The 26,293-nt window shown below is 41.5% G+C and overlaps 1 protein-coding gene across 4 annotated transcripts in view; it reads right to left on the bottom strand.

The window, feature by feature from the left end:
- Window positions 1–26,293, bottom strand: part of LOC148846461 (MBOAT (membrane bound O-acyl transferase) family protein) — a 97,296-nt gene that overhangs the window by 15,683 nt on the left and 55,320 nt on the right. For all 4 annotated transcript variants that reach the window (XM_088954764.1, XM_088954767.1, XM_088954766.1 and 1 more), the window contains exon 17: window positions 11,031–11,108. In XM_088954764.1, the coding sequence (XP_088810890.1) occupies window positions 11,031–11,108 (78 nt within the window). The remainder of the gene's footprint in view (window positions 1–11,030; window positions 11,109–26,293) is intronic.

Here is a 26,293-nt window from a genome sequence, read left to right as displayed (position 1 = left end):
TTTCTCTCCCCAACTGTTTCTCGACCTCTTATCTAAACTCTTTGAACTTTTCAAAGGATTCAGACTTGTGTCTCATTAGGTACACGTAACCATATCGTGAGAAATCATCTGTGAAGGTGATGAAATACACGTGTTGATTCCGTGTCCTAACACTCAGGGGACCACACACATCAGTATGTATTAAGTCAAGTGTGCCTATACATCTTTCAGGCTTACCATTAAATGGCCGTTTCGTCATCTTGCCTTGCAAGCAAGGCTCACAGGTGGGAAGATCTTCTACAGTTAGAAAATCCAAAGGACCATCCTTTACCAACCTTGTGATTCTGCCAACACCAATGTGGCCAAGTCGGTAATGCCACAAACACATGGGATTAATTGTATCACGGGCTCTCTTCTTGGGGATTTCAGCCGACGTAGTTTCGGTTATGTTAGTTTCTAGAGAAGGATGTAGAATATAGAGACCGTTCTCCAGTTCCCCGTATGCGATGAATCTGTTATTTCTTTTAATAGTAATCGTATTACTAAAGAAGACAGAATAACCATTTGCACACAGTTTTGAAACAGAAATCAAATTTCTTCTTAAATTTTGTACATAAAGACAATCTTTCAGTACAATTTTCCCTTCTCTAAAAATTAACTCCACGGTTCCTATTGCCGCGGCTGCAATAGTTGCAGTAGTCCCCAAGTAGAGAGTGCCTTCTCCTTCACTCAGCTTTCTGCTTAACTTGAACCCCTGCAGTGAGTTACACGCATAAGTTGAAGCCCCAGAGTCAATACACCAGGATGCAAAAGCTACCAATAAATTGGTTTCTATAACACAAGATTCGAAATTACCTTTCTTGGATTCCAGGTAGGCAGGACAATTCCTTTTCCAGTGGCCGGTCTTCTTGTAAAAGTGACAGGCATCCGATGCTTTGTCTTTCTTCTGCTTCTTACCCTTAGTGGCTTTCTTCTGAGGCTTCTTTGCCTTCCTCTGTCTCTTGCTCGTCTTGCTAGCTTCAACAAGCATAGCTACAGGCTCATCCTTTTTAATCAGTTCTTTAGCTCTATGGAACATATTGCTGAGCTCTTGCAAACTGACATTCAGCTTGTTCATGTTATACTTCATGATGAACGGATTAAAGGAAGGAGGCAAAGAATTAAGGATAGCATCTATCTGGGTTGCAAAGTCCAGCACGGATCCAAGAGCCTCCAGTTCGTTGATGTAACCCATCATCCGAAGACAATGGTCGTGAACTTGTTGGCCCTTGGACATTTGTGTGGTGAAGAACTGTTTCAAGACCTTTTGTCGAGTAGAACGCTTCTGCTTTTCATACATCGTCCTCAGACTGTCCAATATGTCCTTGGCAAGTTCGATCTGATCGAACTGCCTCTGTATTGGGTTGTCCAAGGAGGCAATGATGTAACACCGGGCTAGGGAGTTGTTCTCCTCCCATTCCTGATAGTCTCTCCTTCGAGCCTCAGAAGCCCTGTCACTCGGATGCTCCGGGGCAGGATTCTTTGCCACTTTGTCCAGCTTTTCAGAAGCTAGGACCAGCATAAGATTCCTTTACCAGTCGGCATAGTTTGGGCCCTTAAGCTTGTTGTCATCAAGAAGCTTTGTAAAAGATCCGTTTGCCATTTTCTGATAAAAGAGCAAACATCAATCCACAACCTAATTTGATTCATGTTCATTTCATAGATATGGATTTTAATCTACGATCCATTTCCATTTATTCATCTCTGAGATTTCCCTCCTTTCTCAGTGACGGAGACTACGGATTGTCTCTGGAAATGTGGGAAATCACATTGGGTGCATGGAGCCAACTGTTTTAGCTGCATAACCCCACCACCTTTTTGTAAAGGATCATATCCACTCATCATATGAGTTTTCCCTTTGACCTCTACAAGACAAGGTTCAGAGCCGTTTTCAGGTAAACCTTTCTGTCCAGTGAGTGTTTACCCATCATATTCGTGAACACCAAGGTACCGTGAGAGAGTTCTCATTTTCTGGTGAAGCCCCTCCCACATCGGTCTATGACGCCCCTATCATCTTATGAGACACTCAGACAAGCCTAACAGCAAATGGATAGCCCATTTTCTGGTGCGTTTCCTCATTAATGAAGGACCCATCCTCATGCTAATGATGGAAGGCCTTTAGAGAGTTCATCATATGAATCTCCCTATCACTTGCACTCATATTAGCTGGAGGGAACAATTAATTACGCCCTAGTTTGACTTAGGTCAAACAAAAGTGGCTCCCACTGACTTTCATAAAGCCAGATTTTGGTGGGCCTGAAATCAGCTAGGGTTCCGCACGTAACCTCTTGATGAGGTGTGGGGCCCACCATTGAAGGGAGGTCATCCAATGACCAGAAGGGACACCATGGCAATGATGTGCATTCAGCCATGGTGTGCGCAAGAGCCACTGTCAAATGAGCATGGGCCAAGCACTTATGGCCCATGTACGCAGCACATCACACATCCATACATCTCATGCAGGGATAAATTGATCCAATCAATTAATAATCTGTAAGGCCCATTGGAAGCCCGTTAAAAATCCATAATATTAACCATTAATATTATCTAGGTATATGGGCTGAATTAGGGTTACCCAGTTCGGCCCATATAGCTTTATCCTTTGAAGTGGACTTTTAGCAGTTTTAACTATTTAAAACTGGGCTTTTACAGGTTGGGCCGAATTAACCATTTAATTAAATATAAATCCTCAGGCCCATTAGTGGGAAAATTAGGGCTGACTTTCAGCCTTGATTAAACCCTAGATTTGGTCCAAACAGTTTGAACCAATCTTGGTTCGAATGGGTCTAGGGTTTGATCTTTAATTAAATCCTTAATTCAAGAAAATAATCTAAAATTAAATAATTGATAAAAGAAAAACAAGAATCAGTTAATCAGGGTTGTTCGCACACTCCATCCTACAAAATAGAGGTTAGATCACAGATTGCAATTTCACAAACTGCAAATCACAGATAGCGAATGTCCCATCTGCGAAATCTCCTTCTCTGCGCCGCCATCTTCGATCCAAAAATAAAAATAAATAGAAATCCTATTTCTATTAATTATTACATCAGATCGAATGCCCATAAACCAAGAATTCGATCTCCTCTTGTACGAACAACCCATAAATCAAGAAAATTATAAAGAACTATTATAAATAATAATCATATTTATTTAAAAATAATTTCAGATTATTTGCCCATCTGTTTTGGGAACAAATTTCCCAAAACCCATATCTACGCAAATTGGGTAGAACGCCTTCTCCCTATTTGCGCAGGAAATCCATCACATGGATGCCCAAAGATTGCGGAATAAGGGGGCGAATTTCAAAAATTTTTTCTCTCCCTTCAATTGGGAATCGAATTCCCTATTTAGAAAATCACATTTTCAAGGATCATTCTTGAACCATAAACTGAACCAAAAGGAGTAGGAAGAGATAATACCTGATACAGAGAAATAAAATCTCTCAATGGAGGTGTTCACGCCCAAGGAATGATCCAAAATCTGCTCCCACTGAAGATGGCGCAATGCAGGGTGGAGCAGAATCAGTAGTGTTTTTCCAAAAGAACTTGATCCTTCTCAAGAATCACCTGGACGGCTTGTGAATACAAATCCCACCAATCTTTTCTCCAAAAGATTGGAATCAAGATCCAATCTTGATTTCTCCCAAGAACTGGAGATCGAACTGCTGTAGGCGGCGGCTGCAGGAAGGAGGCGGCAAGAGAGTATTTGCAGGGTGCAGATTATCTCTTCTGTGATTTCAGCTCTGAAGACAAGACTATCTGTTGCTTGCTTGTGATGTTGTGTGTCTAAAGGCTGTCGCCCCCTCTTCCTTTCATAGACTTAAAGGGATCAGCTCCTAATCCCATTAGGAGTTGCTAACCCAAATCATATCTGGATTACAAGTCCCTTTAAGATAAGGGATAACCCTTATCTAATCTGCATATTAGATCAGCCATCTCCCAATCTAATTAGGAAGTTTCCAGATCTAAATCTCATTTAGATCTTGGACTCTCTAAGTGGATAGGGTGTGGGCCCAATCCTATCAGCTGATCCACCTCAGAATTCGCCCCTTAAGTGACTAATCAAATTAGCCCAATTCGAAATGGGCTTAAGGCCCATTTAAGGTTATGTATTCAGTTAGCCTCCAAACTGCTGCCCAGTTGGGCTTCCTTGTATGGCGTGGGACCCAAACATTGATCTACACATCAGCCACATGGGTTCAGCCCAGCCTTTGTTACAAGGCCTGGCCGAATACACTGTTATGGGCAGTGCACCCCCTGAAACCCATCAGATGGGCTCTATGGGCCCAACACTTACCCTAAGTGGTCCCTGGGCCAAGCCACCTTGTAACACCCAGGGACTGTGGGCAAATACAAGATTAGCCCATCAGGTATTATCCTCAATGGTCTTACACTTAACCTCTCAGCCTATAATGATCATACACTGCCCGACAAGAGAGGACCTCTCCCTCGTCTACAAGGAACAGTGTTGCACTCTCTCATGTATGGATCCCAGGGATTAAAACCTTTTGCAAATCATTTCGAAACCATAATGTATATACTTTTATATATCATATAAAATATATTTTTCAAAACAAATCTCAACGATTGAAATCGGCTGCCGGCAGTCTTGGTTTCCATCAGTGAGAGCGCATCCCTGATCATTACCTTTGTCCGACAAAGGGGCTGATCCTGTCACTATGATCACCCACACAGATGAATTCTCAGACTGCCCAACATACCCAGTACATCAAAGACAGCCCAATCCGACACCTAGTGCAGTATCATAATCGAGTCTAGGGGTTGGGTGTAACTTTCCAGTTTTTCCCATCAATCTCCAAGGTCTAGGGCAATACTGGAAATCTGGTCTAGTTCAAAGATTCAATTAATCCCACACTGTATGTGCCTAGGGTCTCACCCCGGTAGCTGAGACAAGCCACCCCAACCGACTTGGTGGCACCACAGTGTCAGCCTTGTCAGAATAGGTCTCCCCAGACTGACCCACTGGCTGTGAACATTCTAAACTAACACGAGTCTCATTAAGTGTCCAATTTAAGGATATTACACTGAAACATACCAAGGGAACATGAATCAAATATGCACTTTTATTCATTTACAATAAACTCATAAAGTACATCATTTTGATTGAAACTAAGGGCATACAAAACTGTCTAACAACCCATCTGTTTTGGAACAAATTTCCCAAAACCCATATCTGCGCAAATTGGGTAGAACGCCTTCTGCCTAATTTGCACAGATATGGGTTTTGGGAAATTTGTTCCCTAAACAGATGGGCAAATAATCAGATTTATTTAAAAATAATCATTGTTTACCACTTATCATTTGTCTTCTGGTAGGGATAAAGTATCTATCGCTGATGGTTCTGTTTTCCCCATTTCTGGCAAGGGTGACATCAAGCTATCGGATACTATCTCCTTGTCTTCTATCTTTCATGTTCCTAAGCTTGATACTAACCTTCTTTCAGTTAGTAGTATTATCAAGCATATGAACTGCTCAGTAACTTTCTTCCCTGACTGATGTGTTTTTTAGGACCTGGAGACGAAGAAGGTAAGAAGGTGATTGGGACTGGCCGTGAGACGAATGGGATCTATCTGCTTGGGGAGAGTTCTCGTCGAGAAGAGTCAGTGGATAAGAAGTCACTTGTTTCTCAGAGTGAGTCCGATTATGCTTTGGCATAACCGATTGGGTCATTTGTCTTTTCAATCCTTAAAGAGTCTGTTTCCTACTTTGTTTGAGAATGTTGAGTTGTCCTAGTTGAAATGTGAAAGTTGTGAGTTTGCTAAACATTGTAGAAACTCTTATTCAATGAGTAATACAAGGAGTAATAGTTCTTTTGATATTGTGCATATTGATGTTTGGGGGCCATATCACACATCCCTTCTATAGAAGGATACAAATATTTTTTGTTATTTGTTGATGACCATACTCGGTTTTCTTGGGTTTATCTTATGCGTTCACGAGATGAGGTTCCCGCCCTGACCCAAAACTTCCACCAAATGATCCTAACCCAGTTTGATGTCAAGATCAAAGTTCTTAGATCTGATAATGCAAAGGAATACTTTGCTAAGGCATTGGCATCTTACCTTCTTAATCATGGGGTTATCCACCAGAGCATTTGCCCTCATACACCTCAATAGAATGGGGTTGCAGAAAGGAAGAATAGGCACATTTTGGAGGTGCTAGAAGTATTATGTTTACCTCCAATGTCCCTATTCGCTTCTGTGGTGATGCTATCCTCATGGCGGTATATCTTATTAATCGGGTTCCTTCCCAGGTTCTTGATATGAAACCTCCTTTTTCCCTTCTATACCCAAATGAGGAGTTGTTTACTGTTCCCCTTAAAACATTTGGTTGTACTTGTTTTGTTCAGCTTCTCAGACCCCATCACTCCAATCTTGAACCAAAGGCCTCCAAATGCATTTTTCTTGGTTATGCATAAACTCAAAAGGGTTATTGCTGCTATGATCCTGCCTCAAGGAAGAAGTTTGTCTCCATGGATGTCACTTTCTTTGAGGAGACACCCTATTATTCTCGGGTTTTTCCTCAGGGGAAGAGCAGTGAGAGTGGAGATTTGGGTCCTTTTCTTTAGGGGGAGTACAGTGAGGGTAGGGTTAATACTTTTGGGGTTGTTCCTTTACCTATTCCATTGGGTGATGAGGGTTGCAGTAGTGAGGGTGGTCAGAGGGATCAGGAGTTGAGAGTCTATCACAGGCGATAGAGGCAGGTCGATCCCGGTCATCAGCAGTCCAGGCCAACTCCAACCTCTTATGCGGCTCCAAGTCCAGGTATTACAGTCCCAGGGCCCATAGAGACTCCTTCCACTGTTGCCACTTCACCTCCTGCAGACGACCTTGACCTTCACCACATCTACAGTCCATTGTATTTCCCAGTTTTTATCCTATGATCGCCTATCTCCCTCCTACAGGTGCTATCTTACTTCTGTTGCCAATGTCCCTATTCCAAGAACAGTGCAAGAAGCCATATCAGTCCCGGAGTGGAGAGGTGCAATGCAAGTTGAAATAGATTGCTTGTTGAAAAACAATACATGGGAGCTAGTTGATCTGCCCAAAGGAAAGAAACCAGTTGGATGCAGATGGGTATTTACTATGAAGCACAATGCGGATGGCTCCATTGAGAGGTATAAAGCTCGGCTAGTTGCAAAAGGGTTCACCCAGACTTATGGTATAGATTACTTGGAGACCTTTGCCCCGGTAGCCAAGATGACCACAATTTGAGTTCTATTATCTCTTGCAGCAAGCCACACTTGGCCTTTGTACCAAATGGACGTTAAAAATGCTTTTCTGAATGGAGACCTGCAGGAAGAGGTTTACATACAGTTGCCTCCTGGATTCTATGATACAGTGACAAATAAGAAGGTCTGCCAGCTCAATAAGGCATTGTATGGTGTAAAGCAGTCACCTAGAGCTTGGTTTTATAGATTCAGACTAGCCCTTGGGAAGTTCAGTTATGTACAGGCCTAGTCAGATCATACACTGTTCATCAAGAGGGTGGAGTCCTCCTGGAAATGATAGCCATGAGATTGAGTCCCTCAAACAGCTCCTTCATCAAGAGTTTGACGTGAAAGATCTTGGTGCACTACGGTATTTTTTGGGTATTGAGGTTGCTAGATCTAAACAGGGGATCTTTGTCTCTCAGAGGAAATATGTTTTAGATTTGTTGGCGGAACCTAGAAAGTTAGGTGTCAAGCCTGCGAATATACCCATTGAATAGAACCACAGGATTAGTGCAGAGAGTGGGGAGCCTCTTGAAGACAAAGTTATGTTCCAGCGATTAGTGGGAAAGCTCCTATATCTCTGCCTCACTCGGCCAGATATCAATTATGTAGCTGGTGTTGTCAGCTAGTACATGCATTCTCCTAGAACCACACATCTTCTTGCAGCAGAAAGAATATTAGCATACTTGAAGAGATGCCCGGGTAGAGGTATACTGTTCAAGAACAATGACCACATGAAGGTGGAGGTCTATACGGATGCCGATTGGGCTGGGAGTGTTGATGACAGAAGGTATACCTCTAGATATTGTGCCCTTGTGGGAGGTAACATTGTCTCTTGGAGGAGTAAAAAACAGAGTGTTGTCTCCCGATCTAGTGCTGAAGTTGAATACAGGTCAACGACTAACGGAGTGGCTGAAATTCTATGGCTGAGATCACTACTTGAGGAGTTGGGTATTGAGTATGAGAAGCCCCTAATGCTGTATTGTGATAATCAAGCAGTTATTAATATAGCACACAATCCGGTGCAGCATGACAGAACTAAACATATTGAAGTTTATCGATATTTTGTACGAGAAGGGTCTCATCACAATAAGTGTCTCCCGTACATCACATCCAACATGCAACTAGCAGATATCCTCACCAAAGCTGTACCAAGGAAGAAGCTAGAGGCAGATCTATATCATTTCCAACTTGAGGGGGAGTGTAGAGAACACTGATGTGGGCCCCACAGTTATGGTCCCACTGTGTTCGTAGGGTAGAATGTGTTCTAGTCATCCTAGGGTTAGCTGGTGGTCAGTTTGTTATTTCAGTTTTATTTTGTTCTATTTTTTATGTAAATACTAAGGGCAGATCTGTCCTTTCCATGTAATGAGCATAACCTATAAATACTAAATAGAAGTGGTGGCAGCATAACATTCAGATTCTGTCCCTCCTTTCAACCCTTTGTGTTCTACAGTTCCCTCTTCTCTTCCTCTCCTCTTCTCTTCTCTTCTCTACATTTTCCTTCTATTTTCGAACCTGAAATCTATTAGGGTTCAAGGCTGATAGCAGTCTTGAACTTCTACACACTGAATGGCAACACCTGTTCTTGTATTAGGCCCAATTGTTTGGCTACCATTTGGGTCACAAAGTTGAGAGATGACCCGCTGTCAATTAGAACTGAAATTGCTCGGCCCTGTACTGACCCAACCACTCTCATTTTCTGGGTGGAGGTCAGTCCTGTTAATGCATGAAAGGATATCTCGGGTGGGCCTGGTACATTGTCAGATTCTAGCTCAGTAGGTATCGCAACGGGTGTGTAAGGGATTTCCTCCTGAGGTTCATCTTCATCTGTTTGTAGTAAGAATAGTTGGGGATTCATACATTTATGGCCTGTGCCGAACTTATCGTCGTAGTTATAACAAAGACCGCGATCTCTTCGGGCTTGCATCTTGGCCCAAGATAATCTTCTTAATGGCACTGGGGCAGGTACAAAGGCTTGGGCCTTAGGTTGAGGATTTTCAGCCTGCCCATGGGTCTGGTTTCTTGCGACTGCCGGGCTCGATCCCAGGATAGAAGGATTACCTGGTTGGTTTAGTTGTCAGTTCCAAGACTGTGGTCCAGAGTTGAATGTGTTCGGTCGACCCAATCTTTTCAGTCGATTAAACCTTTCTTCTTGCAATCTTGTCAAACCCATTGCCGCTGATAGGGAGGTGGGTTGGAGGGACTTCATTTTTATTCTTATTTCTTCCTTTAGGCCGCCGATGAAGCAGCCAAGCAATGCAGTGTCAGGCCACCCATGAACCCTTGTCGACAGTCTTTCGAACTTGACTTGGTAATCCCTCCCAAATCCAGTTTGTTTGGGTTTTGAGAGATTCTCATCATAGTTTTCAAAGCCAGTGGGTCCAAAACAGATGCACAAAGCTTCTGTGAATTCAGACAAGAAACTTGTGGGTGGGCTCTCCAGAACCATTGGAACCACAAGATCGCTTCACCTTCCAGGTTGAATGAAGTGACAAGAAACTCTTTGATGGCTAGGTGTATCGTGGTATTCTGAATATCTTTTTGCCCTAAATATTCAGGGTATGGGATAATCACCTGAATATTTTGGGAAATCCAGTTTTGCTGAACGAGTTGAGGCCCAACCATGCTGACCGCCCCCTTGATTTTTGCTGTTTCCTTCTTGATTTCCATCGTGGTTTCCTTCCGTTGAATTTTTCTCCATCTGCGTCATCAACAGGGCTAGTGTTTGCTTGATTTCTTGTAGATCTCCTGTGGTCTTGTGCAGATCGATCTCCATGTGATCCATCTGATCATCCACTGTTTCTGACCTTGTACTAGGCATGGTGTTGCTTTTTGCAGGCTCTGATACCAATTGTTGGGTAGTTGCCCAACTCAGATACTCTTCGAGGGAGGATAACCTCCAGAATAGGGGAAAGTGAGAGTGAAGAGAGAAAGAGACCAAATCTTCTTATTATTTCCTTATTGTAAGTACACCTCTGTATTCAATCTTGCCTTCAATATAACTGATTTACAACAGAATTATAACAACTTGCCAACTTGTTTGATTCAGTTAACTCTAGCTGTCTTTGCACTAGCTTACTTATGCTGAGGTGGCCTTAACTGATTTATAATAGAATTATAACAACTTGCCAACTTGTTTGATTTAGTTAACTCCAAGTTGATTCAGTTAACTCCAGCTATCTTTGCACTGGCTTCCTTATGCTGAGGTGGCCTTCTTCTCCTTCTAGAACATACTTGTAGTTCCTGCCCCCTTGTGCCTGTTAACAGATTTCTTGGCTGTTTTCCTGTTTTTCGGGCTTGCTTTTTGGCTGACGTAGTTAGGGTGGCTAAGACCTTGTGCTTGGGTGGTTTGTGGTTTTGTGTCTGTCGTTGGCCTCCTAGGCCCTTGCTTTGGGTGTTTGGGCCGGGAGCGGTTTGTACTTTTTCTTTTATTTTCTTCCTGTATACTTCTTGTATACTCTCCTTTATTTTAATAAAATTTTACCTCATCTTTTTCAAAAAAAAAAAAGATATCTAACTCTTTGCAAGAGCAGAGCTAGCATTCATCTTTGTCAAAAACTCAGAATATGAGGATAATAATACTTTTTTTTGAGGATTAATTCAGTAATTAACTAATTAATTGACTACAAGAATTTTTAAAATAGAACTTCTAGAAGAATTTCATATATCACTACTCTCACTTTTGAATTAAAAATTATGAGCTACTACAATGAAAATAGAGGTATAAAGCCATATTTAGATGTTTGGAATTAAGATATAGTGGAAACACATACCATGAGGCATGTAATAGTAATAGCACCAGAAATTGCACGAAGTTCACGATGAACAAATTCTCCAAAAGCATTCTTAACCTGACCATACAAGATTCTTTTTTGAGATTTAATAATGAAAGCATGATAGCTTAATGGAAAAGTGGATCGGTAATTTGGATAAACTCCTTATTAGACAAAACACATGTTTTAAAAGACAACAGTACACTGATGTATTAATTTTATCACTGTATATGGCAATATCATTTGTGTTCTCCTTGGGAACATGGCCAGCTTATCAAAAGCTCATGTGCCCAAGGCAGTCCCCAAAACACACATCTTAGAACATATAGAACAAACATATTGCAATTTTACCCCTTGCCCCACTTTCAAAGGAGTCTAGATCTGTAGCACTTGTTTGCATTGTACTTGACAGATGTCTCATTACATGTGTGGTCTCATATGCATGGGTATTCACATGTATACTTGGGCACCTGTCAGGCTGTCACAAACTGAGTGCAGGTGCATGACAAGTTGAGAACAAACAAGTGTAGCAGTTCCTGGCTCAAAGGATTTTCCTACAATATTAAGGGATCATTGAGTATCTTTCTAAACTTTAATAAAGTGCAAAAAATAGAAAAAAAAATATGCCAGAGGTATCATCCTTGATCTCAAATTTAGAAGTAAGGACGCACTCCAACTGCATAATTCCAGAAGTATCATCTCCAGTGACAACAATATCATCAACATATACTATTATCATGAACAATATCATTAATATCATCAAACTTTAATAAAGTGTAGCAGCTCCATGCATGATCTTCGTACTAGGAAACAAAAGCTTTATAAAACCAAAGGACACATGTCCTATTTATCCCCTAATTGGTGTATCCTTTGTAAGGCTAATGGTGAGAGTTATTATCGCTTATTAATCTCCCGCCCTTTTGCATCAATTATTTGGGATTGCTTTCTCTCTTTGCTTGGTTGTAGGTGGACCCTGTCAACACTCTTGGCCATATAGAGAAAAGAACAAGAATAATCTTAGAGGTGTCAAGAATAAATGACCCCCACCTCAATGAGTCTCTTATATATTAAAAGATATGTACAATTACAAGAATGCCCATACAGGGCTGAAAGAGAAAAGAAGAATAAGATGTAAACATAATATACAACAGGGACTCTACTAATAAGGTACATCAAGCTATAGAGTCTCCACACCCCCCTCAAACCGATGCCTCGTCATAAGCATCAGTTTGTCTATAAGAAAGAGATGTCGAACTCTAGTTGTTGATAGATGTTGTTGTATATATGTTTGGTACCGCAAGGGTACTTTTGTAATTTCTTCATTCTTTAAGTTGTACGGCCATCCTAGTATAAATAATAACATATTGCATGCCTGCAGTATTCTTTTTGGTCTCTCAATCCTCTCGCCTCTCCTCTCTCCCTTTCTCTTGTTCAACATGGTATCAGGGTAAGTCGTCCAGGCCTGAAGGGTGATGTCGAGCAGTCTGATTTTTTCATCTTCCAAAGTCGAGCAGTCTGTCCCTTCATCTTCCAGTTGTGTCCATCTGCTGTTCGGCTTTCAGCAAGTAGAAGTCTGCTGGACTTTTCATCTTCCAGTGTGGAGAAGGTTCTGTTTTATGGAGAAATTTCCATCTAATGTTCGACTGAAACTTTCATAGAGAAGTTTTGTTTTCATCCCCTGATGTTCGACTGAAACTTTTAGAGGCTATCATCTGATGTTCACGAAGGTATTATCTGCTGTTCGGCTGCCCTGGTATTTGGCTGAAGTACCTTTTTTTTGTTACTTTGTTCTCATTGACTGTTCGGCTCCCCTGTTGATGGACTGAAGTAACCTTTTTTACTTTGCTCTCATTGATTGTTCGGCTGCCCTGAAGTTGGACTTGTACCAGGTCTGCTGATTAGGTGTGTGGTGAACTTCACCTTTCTCCTTCCATTCTGTTGTGGGGCCGTATGATCCCTGTAAAACCGTAGGTCATAAGGACCTGTTTGTGTGCTGCAACAGCAGTGTTTTGTTTTTTGGATCCCTATAAAACCATAGGTCATAAGGACCTGTTTATGTGCTGCAACAGCAGTGTTTGTTTTTGGATCCCTGTGAAACATTAGGCCATAAGGACCTGTTTGTGTGCTGCAACAGCAGTCTTTTTTTTTTGAGGCAGTGCTCCTCCTTTGGGTGTTGTTTTTAAATCTGAAATCATGAGTGGTGAAGATTCTGCTACATCTGGAGTTTCCTCAATGCTTAATGGAATGAGTGGGGGTGGTGACCTATCCTTTCCCATGGCTGTTGTCCCTCTTGATGGTTTAAATTACCTAGAGTGGTCAAGAAGGATCAAGCTGTACATCACTGCAAGGGGGAAGATAGGCTATATTAATGGGAGAATTAAATAACCACACTCTGGGAGTGCTGAATATGATAGATGGAATCAAGAGAACAGCATGGTTATGTCTTGGCTCTTAGTCTCCATGCAACCTCAAATAAGGAAGAATTTCATGTGGGATGAAACAGCATATGAGATCTGGGAACAAGCAAAATCTACATATTCAGAATTGCGACACTATGCCAAGATCTATCAACTACAGGCAGAATCGTCTACTTGTAAACAGGGGGAGAGGTGTATATCAGTATATTATTCTGACTTGACTACTTGTAAACAGAACTGCGACACTATGGAAGGAGTTGGACCATTACCAAAATGTGGACTGGAAGTGTGACGAGGATGCAAAACTGTACAAGAAGCTTGTCTCCCAGCAGAGAGTGTTTGCCTTCTTACATGGTTTGAACCCTATGTATGAATATCAGAGTCCAAATTCTCAGTTCTAAGGATCTTCCATCAGTTCAAGAAGTTTATGCTCTTGTACAATCTAAAGAGAGCAGAAGGAATTTGATGAACAGCCCTGGTGGAGATGCAGTTGTGTTGGCAGCAAAAGGGGGTGTCTCTACTAGTGTGGGAAATTCTTCCAGGAAAGGAGATCTCCAGAAAAAAACAAAGGATAAAGACAAATTGTAGTGTACTCATTGCCAGAAACCCCGACACACCAGAGATACATGCTGGGATCTTCATAGGAAACCAAAATGGGCTCAAGATCTGAATAAGAAGCAAGGTTCAGATATGAATAAAAGGTCAGGACAGCAAGGTACAAAGAAATACACTATGGCCAACTACTCGGGAGAATCAGCCCTCCATCCATACTATGACTCAGACACATCTCTCTGGATCTGACCAAAGGGAGGATATTATGAATTCCTTCCGTGACCATTTAGAGCTCTATGGTAAAGCAATTCGTCAGATGGATGCTCCTCCCTCGACCTCATTTGCATCTATGTCAGGTAACACTACCACAACTTTCCATGTTGCTTCTCACACCCTTGACTCCCCATGGATCATTGATTTTGGAGCGTCAAAACACATGACTGGTACGTCCTCTTACTTTCAAACCTATCACCTTCTTTCTAGAAGAGACAAGGTGAGACTAGCTGATGGATCATTCACTTCCATAGCTGGTCAAGGAACCATCTCTCTTCCCCTTGGGCCTTACCCTCTCTGATGTCCTACATGTTCCAAAATTTCCCATTAATTTGTTCTTTGTTAGTGGTGTTATTAATTCCTTAAACTGCTCAGTGACCTTTTTCTCTTCTCATTGTGTGATTCAAGATCTGGCCTCGAGGAGGACGAATGGTAGGGGACATATGATTGATGGACTTTACATGCTGGAGAATAAGGTTGGTCTTCATGTTACAGAGTCTATGAGTCAGTCCTGTAAGAGTCAAGTTTATTTATGGCATTGTCGCCTTGGTCATTTGTCTTTTGAGTCTTTAAAAGTTGTGTTTCCAGAACTGTTTAAGTCAATGTTCGTTTCTGATTTCTCTTGCCAAACATGTCAGTTAAGTAAACATTGTAGAACTCATGTTCTTCAAAAAAATAGTAAATCTGAATTTCCTTTTCACATTGTTCATTCTGATGCATGGGGCCCTATTACTTCACCATCTGAGAGTGGTTACAAGTATTTTATTACCCTCATTGATGATTATTCTAGATATACTTGGGTATATCCCATGCGAACCAGGGAGGAAGTACCAAAAATTATCCAAGATTTTCAGCGGATGGTCTTCACTCAATTTCAGACTGAAATCCAAATTTTTCAGTCAAACAATGCGAAAGAGTTTTTTCATAGTGATCTCATGGAGTTCTTTGCTTCGCGTGGTTCACTTCACCGTAGCTCTTGTGCCCGAACACCACAACAAAATGGTGTGGCTGAACGGAAGAACCGACATCTCCTTGAAGTGACTCGGGGTTTACTACTCCATATGAATGTCCCAAACGTTTTTGGCTTGAGGTTGTTCTTTGTTCTACCTACCTCATTAACCGTATGCCCTCTTGTTGGTTAGAGTACAAAGCCCCGCATCAGCTTCTCTTTCCTAAGGCCCCCCTTCTTCCCATTCCTCCTCGTGTATTTGGTTGTCGGTGCTTTGTCCAAAATCTGTCTCTCACTCGTGGGAAATTGGATTCTCATGCTATTCCTTGCATATTCCTTGGGTACTCCTTCACTCAAAAGGGATATTGTTGTTTTGATCCTGTTACTAGGAAATTCTCTGTCTCCATGGATGTTTCTTTCTTTGAGGATGAGCCTTTCTTTCCTGTTTCTCCTCAGGGGGAGTGTAGGCATGAGGAGAAACTGGTTCAGCTCCCTCCTCTTTCTGATCCTCCGCCCTTTCGTGTCTTTTTCTGTCCTCGCAAAGGCCAACCAAATTCAAGAGCTATGGAGAATCTAGAAGATGTACCTCTAGTGCCATCAAACTCCTCGGGGGAGGATCATATCCACTCAGGTAACTTGGCTCCCAATGATGTTCCTGATTCTATTGAAATTGATACATCTGTTGCTAATGACCTTGACCTCCCTATTGCTCACAGGAAAGGTGTTAGATTGTGCACCACTAAACACCCCATTTCCAACTTTGTTTCCTATGATAACATTTCACCCTCTTTTCGTGCTTTTCTTACCTCTATTGACAGTGTCCCTATCCCCAAGAATGTGGCAGAAGCTCTTTCAGTACCTGAATGGACAGATGCCATGAAGGAAGAAATTAATGCCCTTCATAAAAATGGCAAATGGGAACTTGTAGATCTTCCTAAGGGAAAGGATCCACTTGGATGTAAATGGGTGTTCACTGTCAAACATAGGGCTGATGAAACGGTGGAGAGGTATAAAGCTCGCTTAGTGGCAAAGGGGTTTACTCAAGTGTCTGGAGTTGATTATTCAAAAACTTTTGCTCCTGTTGCCAAGATGAACTCCATTAGAGTTCTATTCTCTCTTGCTGCTAATCTAGATTGGGATCTACATCAGCTTGATATCAAGAATGCATTCTTGAATGGTGATCTTGAAGAGGAAGTTTACATGATACAACCTCCTAGTTTCCAGGCTCAAGGCAATGAACAGAAGGTGTGCAAGTTGAAGAAGTCTTTATACGGGCTGAAACAATCACCAAGAGCTTGGTTCAACAGGTTCCATGTTGCAATTCAGCAGAAATGATACAAGTAATGTCAATCAGATCACACGCTATTTGTGAAAAGAGGAGAAGGTAAAATGGCTGCTTTAATAGTATATGTTGATGATATAATTGTTACTGGTGACTGGAAGGATGAAATCAAGAGGTTGAAGAGTTTCTTTGCCACTCAGTTTGAAGTGAAGGATCTAGGGCCTCCCAGATACTTCCTTAGAATTGAGGTTGCCCGCTCAAAAAGGGGTATCTTCATTTCCCAAAGGACACTAGAAAGATGGAAGTGAAGCCAGTTGACTCTCCCATTGATCCCAACCATAAATTAGGTGGCAGCCAAGGTGAACCTCTCAAGGATGTTAAACAGTTTCAGAGACTTGTAGGGAGATTGTTATATCTTTCTATGACCGCCCAGACATTGCTTATGCTGTTGGTGTCCTTAGCCAGTTCATGCATGCACCTAGGTCCACTCATCTTGAAGTAGTAGAAAGAATCCTCCAATAGGAGGGAACCTTGTTACAAAAAGTTTACTAGTGGCTACTACACCTTTATAGGAGGGAACCTTGTTACCTGGAGAAGTAAAAAGCAAAATGTGGTGGCTAGATCCAGTGCCGAAGCTGAATATCGTGCAATGGCTCACGGAGTAGCTGAAAGTATGTGGATAAAGAATCTGTTGGGTGAGTTGGGTGTCCTAGTGGACAAGCCTATGACCCTATTCTGTGATAACAAAGCAGCCATAAACATTGCTGCTAACCCAGTGCTACATGATAGAACAAAACACATCGAAGTTGACAAGCATTTATTAGTGAGACAGTCATCACAGGCGAAGTGTGTACTCCCTATGTCAGCTCTGAGAACCAACTTGCAGACATCTTTACAAAAGGACTGCACCACTCAAGACATCATGATCTTTGTGACAAGTTGGGCATGATTGATATCTATGCTCCAACTTGAGGGTGAGTGTTGACGGATGTTGCTGTATATATGTTTGGTACCGCAAGGGTACTTTTGTAATTTCTTCATTCTTTAAGTTGTACGGCCATCCTAGTATAAATAATAACATACTGCACGCCTGTAGTATTCTTTTTGGGCTCTCAGTCCTCTTGCCTCTCCTCTCTCCCTTTCTCTTATTCAACACTAGTCATAGCTTTGGTGAAGATATCGGCAATCTGCATGTCCGAGGCTACATGAGGAAGCGATATAGACCCAGTAATGAAGAGATCTCAGATAAAGTGGCAGTCCACCTCGATGTGCTTGGTCCTCTCATTGAAGACAGGGTTAGATGCAATCTTGATAGCACTCATATTGTCTACATAGAGAGGAATAGGAGGAGGAACCTGAATGTCAAGATCCATAAAGAGAGACTATAACCAAACAATTTCACTGCAAACCAAAGACATCACCCTATAATCTGCTTTAGTGGAAGACTTGGAGACTGTTTGTTGTTTCTTACACTTCCAAGAGATGAGTGAATCACCCATAAAAACACACCACCTAGATGTGGACCTACGAATGTCTGGACAACCAGCTCATTGAAGACAGGGTTAGATGCAATCTTGATAGCACTCATATTGTCTACATAGAGAGGAATAGGAGGAGGAACCTGAATGTCAAGATCCATAGAGACTATAACCAAACAATTTCACTGCAAACCAAAGACATCACCCTATAATCTGCTTTAGTGGAAGACTTGGAGACTGTTTGTTGTTTCTTACACTTCCAAGAGATGAGTGAATCACCCATAAAAACACACCACCTAGATGTGGACCTACGAATGTCTGGACAACCAGCTCATTGAAGACAGGGTTAGATGCAATCTTGATAGCACTCATATTGTCTACATAGAGAGGAATAGGAGGAGGAACCTGAATGTCAAGATCCATAAAGAGAGACTATAACCAAACAATTTCACTGCAAACCAAAGACATCACCCTATAATCTGCTTTAGTGGAAGACTTGGAGACTGTTTGTTGTTTCTTACACTTCCAAGAGATGAGTGAATCACCCATAAAAACACACCACCTAGATGTGGACCTACGAATGTTTGGACAACCAGCTCAATCCGCATCAACATATGCTGTCAACAGAATAGGAGAGAAGGAGAACAGTCCTTGGGAAGTTGTGCTTCTAACATATCGAATGATGCGATGAACAACAATCATATGAGGCTGATGAGGAGAAGAAACTAATTGACTAACAACCTGGACAATATGAGAAATATCAGGCTGAGCATTAGTGAGATAAATGAGGGACCCCACAAGCTGGCGATATAAGGCAGCATTAGGAAGTATGGACCTTCAGATTTAGATAGCTTAAGATTTATCTCCATAGGTTTATCAACATGCTTTTCATCATTAAGACAAGCAGGTTTAACAAGGTCAGAGGCATACTTCTACTGACAAACAAAATACCCTCGATCATTGCGATGTACTTCTAGTCCCAAGAAAGATGTGAGAGGCCCCAAGTCCTTCATGTGAAAGGAATTATGAAGTAATAGTTTCAATTCACGAATGCCTTCAATATCATTCCCAGTCAACAACATGTCATCAACGTATAGTAAGAGAATGGTAATACCCTGAGGTCGTCGCCTAACAAATAAAGAGTGATCAGAAGAACTTTAGCTATATCTAGCAGCAACAACATTGCAAAAGCATACAAACCATGTCCGGGAAACTTGTTTTAGACCATATAGAGATCTTTTGAGGCGACATACTAAAGAAGGATCACTGCAGTATCCGGGAGGAGGCTTCATGTAGATCGTCTCCTTTAACTGACCATGAAGAAAGGCATTCTTCACATCAAGCTGGCATATGGTCCAAGACTGAGCAACAGACACTGCTAAAAGAACATGGATTGTGGTGATCTTTGCAACAGGAGCAAAGGTTTCTTCATAGTCAATACCATACTCCTGACTATATCCTTGGGCAACTAAACGTGCCTCGTATTGATCAAGAGATCCATCAGACTTTAGCTTAATGTTGTAAACCCAACGACTCCCAACAATGGATGCATCTGGAGGAACAGGCACAAGATCCCAAGTGTCATTCTCATGTAAAGCATGGATTTTTGCATCCATGGCTTCCTTCCAATGAGAGCTATTATTAGCTTCCTGGTAGGAGCGAGGAACATCTGTGGAGGATAGAACAACAGACAAAGAGCTATAGTGTGAAGGAAAACCATGGCGGTTAGGAGGTCTAGATATACAAATAGAACAACAAAGGGGAACAGAAGTATGAAGAGTGTCTGAAGTAGAGGTGTCACTTACAGGAGTAGTGGTAGGATGATGATCTGAACCAGGAGGAAGGAGAGCCGTAGGTGCAAGGACTAGAGCACGTAACCACTTGCGAGAGAAGACGAGAAAGTCCTTCTCAACCGAAGGAGGTGGAGCATCTTAGTGGCAAAATAGAAACAGACGGTGCAGACAGTCTAGCAATTCCAGCAAAAGTTGAAATGTGCTCAAGGAAAACAACATTACATGATATACGAATGCGGCGAATAGAGGGATCATAACAAAGAAATCCTTTGTGGTCAGGACTGTAACCCACAAAGGCACACATGACACACTGTGCAGACAATTTAGAACGTTCACGAGAGGGAAGATGAACAAAGCACACATACCCAAAAACATGAAGCATAGATAAATCTGGAGAATGACCAAATAACTTCTGAAAGGGAGACATATTACCAAGAACTGAGGAAGGAATGTAATTGATAAAAAACACAGTTGTACTGGCTGCCTGTACCCAAAAGGAAGGTGGAGTATGGGACTCTTGCAATAATGTCCTCACAACACTAAGGATATGTCCATTCTTGCGCTCGGCTACACCATTTTGCTGAGGAGTATCTGGACAATTCGTTGCACTTGTATTCCATGATCCTTCAAATAGGATAAAAAATCTCCATCAGTGTATTCTCCTCCTGAATCTGAACAGAGAATACGCACTTGTGATTGAAACTGAACCCGCACCATAGCATGAAACAACTTAAATGTTGGGAACACCTCAGACTGGTGGCGAAGAAAGTATATCCATGTGTACCTGGTACAATCATCAACAAACGACACAAAATATTTGTATCCAAGCTGAGAAGAGACAGAAGCAGTCCAGACATCACTATGTACAAGCTCGAAGGGAGAGGTAGCAAGGTTAGATGTGTGAGGAAAAGGTTAGGTATGACTCTTAAGCAACAAAAAATACAAGATGTATCAAAGGTGTGCAAGGAAGGAGCTTAATTCTTAATAAGACCAGAACCAAACAAAAATTTTAATTTTTCAGAATGTAAATAACCCAAACATTTATGCCATAAGTCCCAAACATTATTTCTATGATCCAGAAAGGAACTAGAAGTGGAGGAACTGAAATAAACTAATGATGTTGTTTGAGGCTTCTCGAACTCCAATGCAAATAGATGGCCCAGCCTACACCCCTTCCCTTTCACCTTCCCAGTGTTCTGGTCCTGAATCACACATCCATCCTGAGAGAAAATGAGAATGCTACCTTCATTAATCAATTGGCCAACAAAAATCAAGTTTGTAGTGAGATTAGGAACAAGAAGGGTCTTGGTAAGAAGGAAAGATGCAGTGGGTGAAAACTTAAGAGACAGATCACTACTACCAATGATGTTTAACTTTTCAGCATTGACAATAACAATATATTTGTGATGGGTTTTAATAAGGTTATTTGGTTGGTTAGGGTAGGCTCCTATCATGTGGTTGGTAGCTCCAAGGTCAATGATCCAAATATGAGAAGGAGAAGCACAATAACCGGAAAACTCACCAGGTAAGCCAATAGCAGAAAGAGTAGAAGGAATAGCAGATGTTACCAGTTGTCGAATGTTTTGCTCAACCATAGATGTTAGAGAATCACTTTTAACAAAAGAATCGCCACTATCGGAGCCCATTTCAGAAAGAAAACAACAGTTCAGGCACAAGGATATCAGAGACAACCAAATTCAGCAATCAAGAAGATGACAGTCCAAAAAAGGCAGGTTTTTAAGACTGTCCAGTCTAAGGTCTTTTAAATATGAATCTGAAGTCTAAATCAAATAAATGGGAGGCAAGAAAACCCTAGGACAACACCAGATCTAGGGTTATAGGTTGATCGAGTCAGCCGATTGAGAGAAATCTATGATTTACCAACACATCAGACATCTTCTTCACGAACAGGGAGGTATCTTATGCTGATTGAGGCAGTCCTTAAAAACTCCAAACCAAAAACTGAGTGTAGGGTTAAGGAGAGCTTGAGAGAACCCTTCGATCTAGAGAGAAAAACTTAAATCGCTGGCGGATGTTGAAGGCCTGAAGTCCAAAAAAAGGTTGCAGTCCAAAAATGAAAATTTAAGTGTTGTCACCCCAAGAAGATCAGAACTCCTTTGAAAACTTCACCAAATCATATGCTGTTTGTAGGTGGAACAGATCAGGTCTAGGCGACACTAGATCTGAAATCCAAAGCTGTTGCAATCCAAAAAAGGAAATTGTACAGTGCTGCCGCCCCAAGAAGAAGATCAGAACTCCTTCGAAAACTTCACCAAATCAGATGCTGTTTGTAGGGAGAATAGATCAGGTCTAGGCAACACCAGATCTGAAGTTTGGTCTCAAACCAATGTCTCCCAAGAGAGATCTAAAGAAATCTCTCCTGCTGGTTGCACAAAGAAGAAAGAGCAGAAAAGGGTTGATCAAGACAGCCCTAATACGACAGGTTTATTGCTTCTAGTATGGTTCTAGAGAGCGAGAAAATAGATCAGAGAGCAACCTGCTCTGATACCATGTCAACACTCTTGGCCGAATAGAGAAAAGAATGATAATAATCTTAGAGGTGTCAAGAATGAATGACCCCCACCTCAAAGAGTCTCTTATATATTAAAAGATATGTACAATTACAAGAATGCCCATACAAGGCTGAAAGAGAAAAGAAGAATAAGATGTAAAAGTAATATACAATAGGGACTATACTAATAAGGTATATCAAGTTATAGAGTCTCCACACGCCCCCCCAGCAAATGTACAAATCTTGTATGCTTCTTCCTTTATTAGGTGACCAAAGCAGATGGGTAGAATATTATAGAGACGTGTAAGAGCTGCCATTTGCTGGACAATCTAGGAAGAAAAGAACTCAAGGACTTTTTCGGAAAAGGAAAGGAATAGTGATGTCATATTGAAGTAGTAACTATTAGAGTGGTGCATTGGGTGAAATCTTTGGAAATGTTTGAGGATATCTCTACAGATATGATAACTAGGAATTGGAAGTGGCCAATTCAGCCCCACTCAAAAATAACCTAGGGCCTTTAGGCATTGGAGGAGCTTCTAGAGATGAGAAAGGGAAAGTTATTGTTTTATTTTCTGATTTTCCCATCCTATTGGTGTAGGTGATTCGCTTAGAACTGAGGTATTGCTGGTATTGGAAGGGTTAAAGAAGGCCAAGGAACTGAACTTTAGAAAGCTAATTGTTGAAGGTGAATCAAAATTGGTTATAAGATGGTGGCAAAAGGAGGAGAATAGACTATGGAAGTTTTCTAATGAAAAAAGGAAGTTCAAATTGTTAATCTAGGGTATGGAGGTTCATCTGTAGTGCGTAAAGAGATGTGCTAACTCCTTTGCGGATACTCTTGCTAAACAAGGGGTGGGAAGGGAACAAAGACATACGTCCAAGATTGGTAAAAAATGTTTTGTTATTGGTAATAAAAGACATACGCCCAAGATTATAATCAATTTCAAAAGACTCAATTTTTCACTTTGACAAGAACCAATCTAGCACAATTATCCTTGCTTGGTTACATCTACTTCATGTCCACTTCTAATCGTCCTCCCCATGTCCAGCTCCTAAATATTACATTAAGAGGGGAAAAAAAAGGTTATAGAACAATTATGGAATTTTGCAATAGAGCTAACAAATAAAAGATTTGTATGCAATCGAGGAACATTAAGAACAAAGCTCAAGGAAAGGTTATGGGTAAGCTTGACTTCACCTAAACCTGAGATTGGAGTCTGAGATCCATTAGCTACAGTTATCTTACTTTTCCTTGAAGTCAACTTACATGAAGTAAAATAGGAAAGCATACTGTAGAGAACACTGATGTGGGCCCCATAGCTACGGTCCCATTGTGTTCGTAGGGTAGAAGATGTTCTAGTCTGCCTAGGGTTAGCTATTGGTCATTTAGTTGTTTCAGTTGTTATTTATTTCAGTCTTATTTTTGCTCTATTTGTTATGTAAACACTAAGGGCAGATCTGTCATTTCCATGTAATGAGCATAACCTATAAATATTAATTAAAGTGGCAGCGGCAGAACATTAAGATTCTGCTCCTCCTTTCAACCCTTGTGTTCTACTGCTTCTCCTCCCTCTTCCTCTTCTTTCCTCTTACCTTTCTTCTTATCTTCGACCCTGAAATCCATTAGGGTTCAAGACTGATAACAGTCCTGAACTTCTACTTGGTATCAGAGCTAGGGTTTCTCATGTGAGTCTAGTCAAGCCGACCACATGAGAACCATCTAAGGCTGAAAGCTGAGAAAGCAGAGTTCGTCGACTGGTTCTTGGAGATCTCCAGAGGATTAGCAGCTGTTTGAAGAAGTGCCACAGTTGCAGCAAGTTGGTGATTAGGAAGAATCAGAGAAGGCTAGGGTTCGGGTAACCTTGGTAGGCAGCGAACTGCATCCTATTGTAAGTCTTTTATTTTCTGAGAGAAGTAACATCAAAGAAGATAGGTTGGACCTATCCAGCAAGGGTGGCCGAACCACTCTAGGGTTTTGTCTAATCCCTGCGGCAAACCCTAGTATTGGACTGAACCTTGTGATCTTATCCCTATGGCAAATCCTAATACTTCAGTTTTAGGGTTTCATATTAACCCTAATACAAACCTTATCCGTACAGTACTGTCTGGATTGTACGGCTTTTAGGACTGATTAAAACCTCAAATTGGCTTCAGCATATTAGATTGTTCTTCAAACTATTTTTCAGTTTTCTTTTGGAGTTTCGAACACTTCTAAAGGGGTGAAAACAGTTCGGACTGTTACTGTTGTGTGGTTGTTGATTTCAGATCAGTTTTATACATGTTTCATGCACATCTACTATGAGTACAGATTGGTTCTATACGGATTTTGTGATTGTGGTTGGTAGTCCTAGTGCTGGTTTTGACTGTAGTAACCCTAATTTTGAGACTTCTGGTTCTTGACCGAAATGGAGTTTAAGAATCAGGTAGAAGGCAGTTTTGGGAATAGTAGTTATGGTGGTGGTTCTGAGACAGGTTTTCAGATTACAACCGTAAAGTTTGATGGATCAAACTATTTGGAATGGGCCCAATCAGCCATGATGGCTATTGGGGGAAGGGGCAAAGTAGGGTATCTCTTGGGAGATGTGGCAGAACCTTCCAAGGGAGACCCTATGTATACCAAGTGGGTCCAAGAAAACTACTTGGTTATGACATGGCTCTGTAATTCTATGCAGCCCCATATCAACCGAAATTACTTATGGGCAAAGGCAGCCAAGGAGAAATGAAATTTGATGAAAGAGACTCCCAACCCCTTAATGTTGCCAGAGCATATGAGTTGAAATGTGAGGTGAATTCCCTTAAACAAGGAGAGAAACCGGTGTCGGTCTACTTTCTAGCTTGAAGTCCCTGTGGCATGAGATTGATCACTTAGAAACTCTTGAGTGGGAGAGTCCCAAAGATGCTCAGATACATAGAAAGCACATCGAGACAAACAGAGTGTTTGAGTTCCTGGCAGGACTGAATTCAGAATATGATATTGTAAGGCAGCAAATTTTGACCAGAGATAGTGTGACCCTCTCTCAGGCATACTCTTTAGTGCACAGTGAAGAGACTAGGAGGAAAGTCATGATGCAACCTCAGTCGCTTACACCTGCCTTGGTAGCTGTCAAACCCAAAACAGAGGGCGATTCAGAGAGGGACAGAAAGAAGGAAGATAAAAGGGATGTGGCGTGTGAGCATTGCAAGAAACCTAAACACACAAAAGAAACATGTTGGAAGCTGCATCCACATTTGGTCCCAGCAAAGTTGAGAAATAAGAAGGGTAATGCTCATGTGGCTATGACTACTGATTCAACATCCTCATCTGGCACAAGAGGCACACCATTAGAGACCTTAGCTGCAGTTTGGGCTGCTCTAATACAATTGGAGAAGGAAGTTGGCAGTTCAGCTCAGTTACCGCAGTCATCGTCAGCCCCGGCCACATCGGCCTTTGCACACTCAGGTACTCGAGCCTCAGCCTACCATGCCTCTGCTCCAGGTACTACTGAACCTTGTTGGATAATAGATTCAGATGCATCCGACCATATGACTAGCTTGCCCTCTTTATTTACTACTAATTACTTATCTTCTGGTAGGGATAAAGTATCTATAGCTGATGGCTCTCTTGTCCCTATTTCTGGCAAGGGTGACATCAAACTGTTGGATACTATATCATTGTCCTCTGTCTTGCATCTTCCTAAACTAGATACTAACCTCCTTTCCGTTAGTAGTATTACAAAACATTTGAACTACTCAGTAACTTTCTTTCCTGACCGATGTGTTTTTTAGGACCTGGAGACGAAGAAGGTAATTGGGACTGGCCATGAGACGAATGGGATTATCTGCTCGGGGAGAGTTCTCGTCGGGAAGAGTCAGTGGATAAGAAGTTACTTGTTTCTCAGGTTGTGAGTCCGGTTATGCTTTGGCATAACCAATTGGGTCATTTATCTTTTCAGTCCTTGAAGAGTCTGTTTCCTACTTTGTTTGAATCTGTTGAGTCATCTCAGTTGAAGTGTGAAAGTTGTGAGTTT

This window comes from Nelumbo lutea, chromosome 7 (assembly GCF_056320005.1).
Source record: "Nelumbo lutea isolate HS-2025 chromosome 7, American lotus-T2T, whole genome shotgun sequence".
NCBI lineage: Eukaryota > Viridiplantae > Streptophyta > Magnoliopsida > Proteales > Nelumbonaceae > Nelumbo > Nelumbo lutea.
Note: the sequence above shows the minus strand (reverse complement) of the source record. Positions and strands in the feature narration are given on the sequence as shown.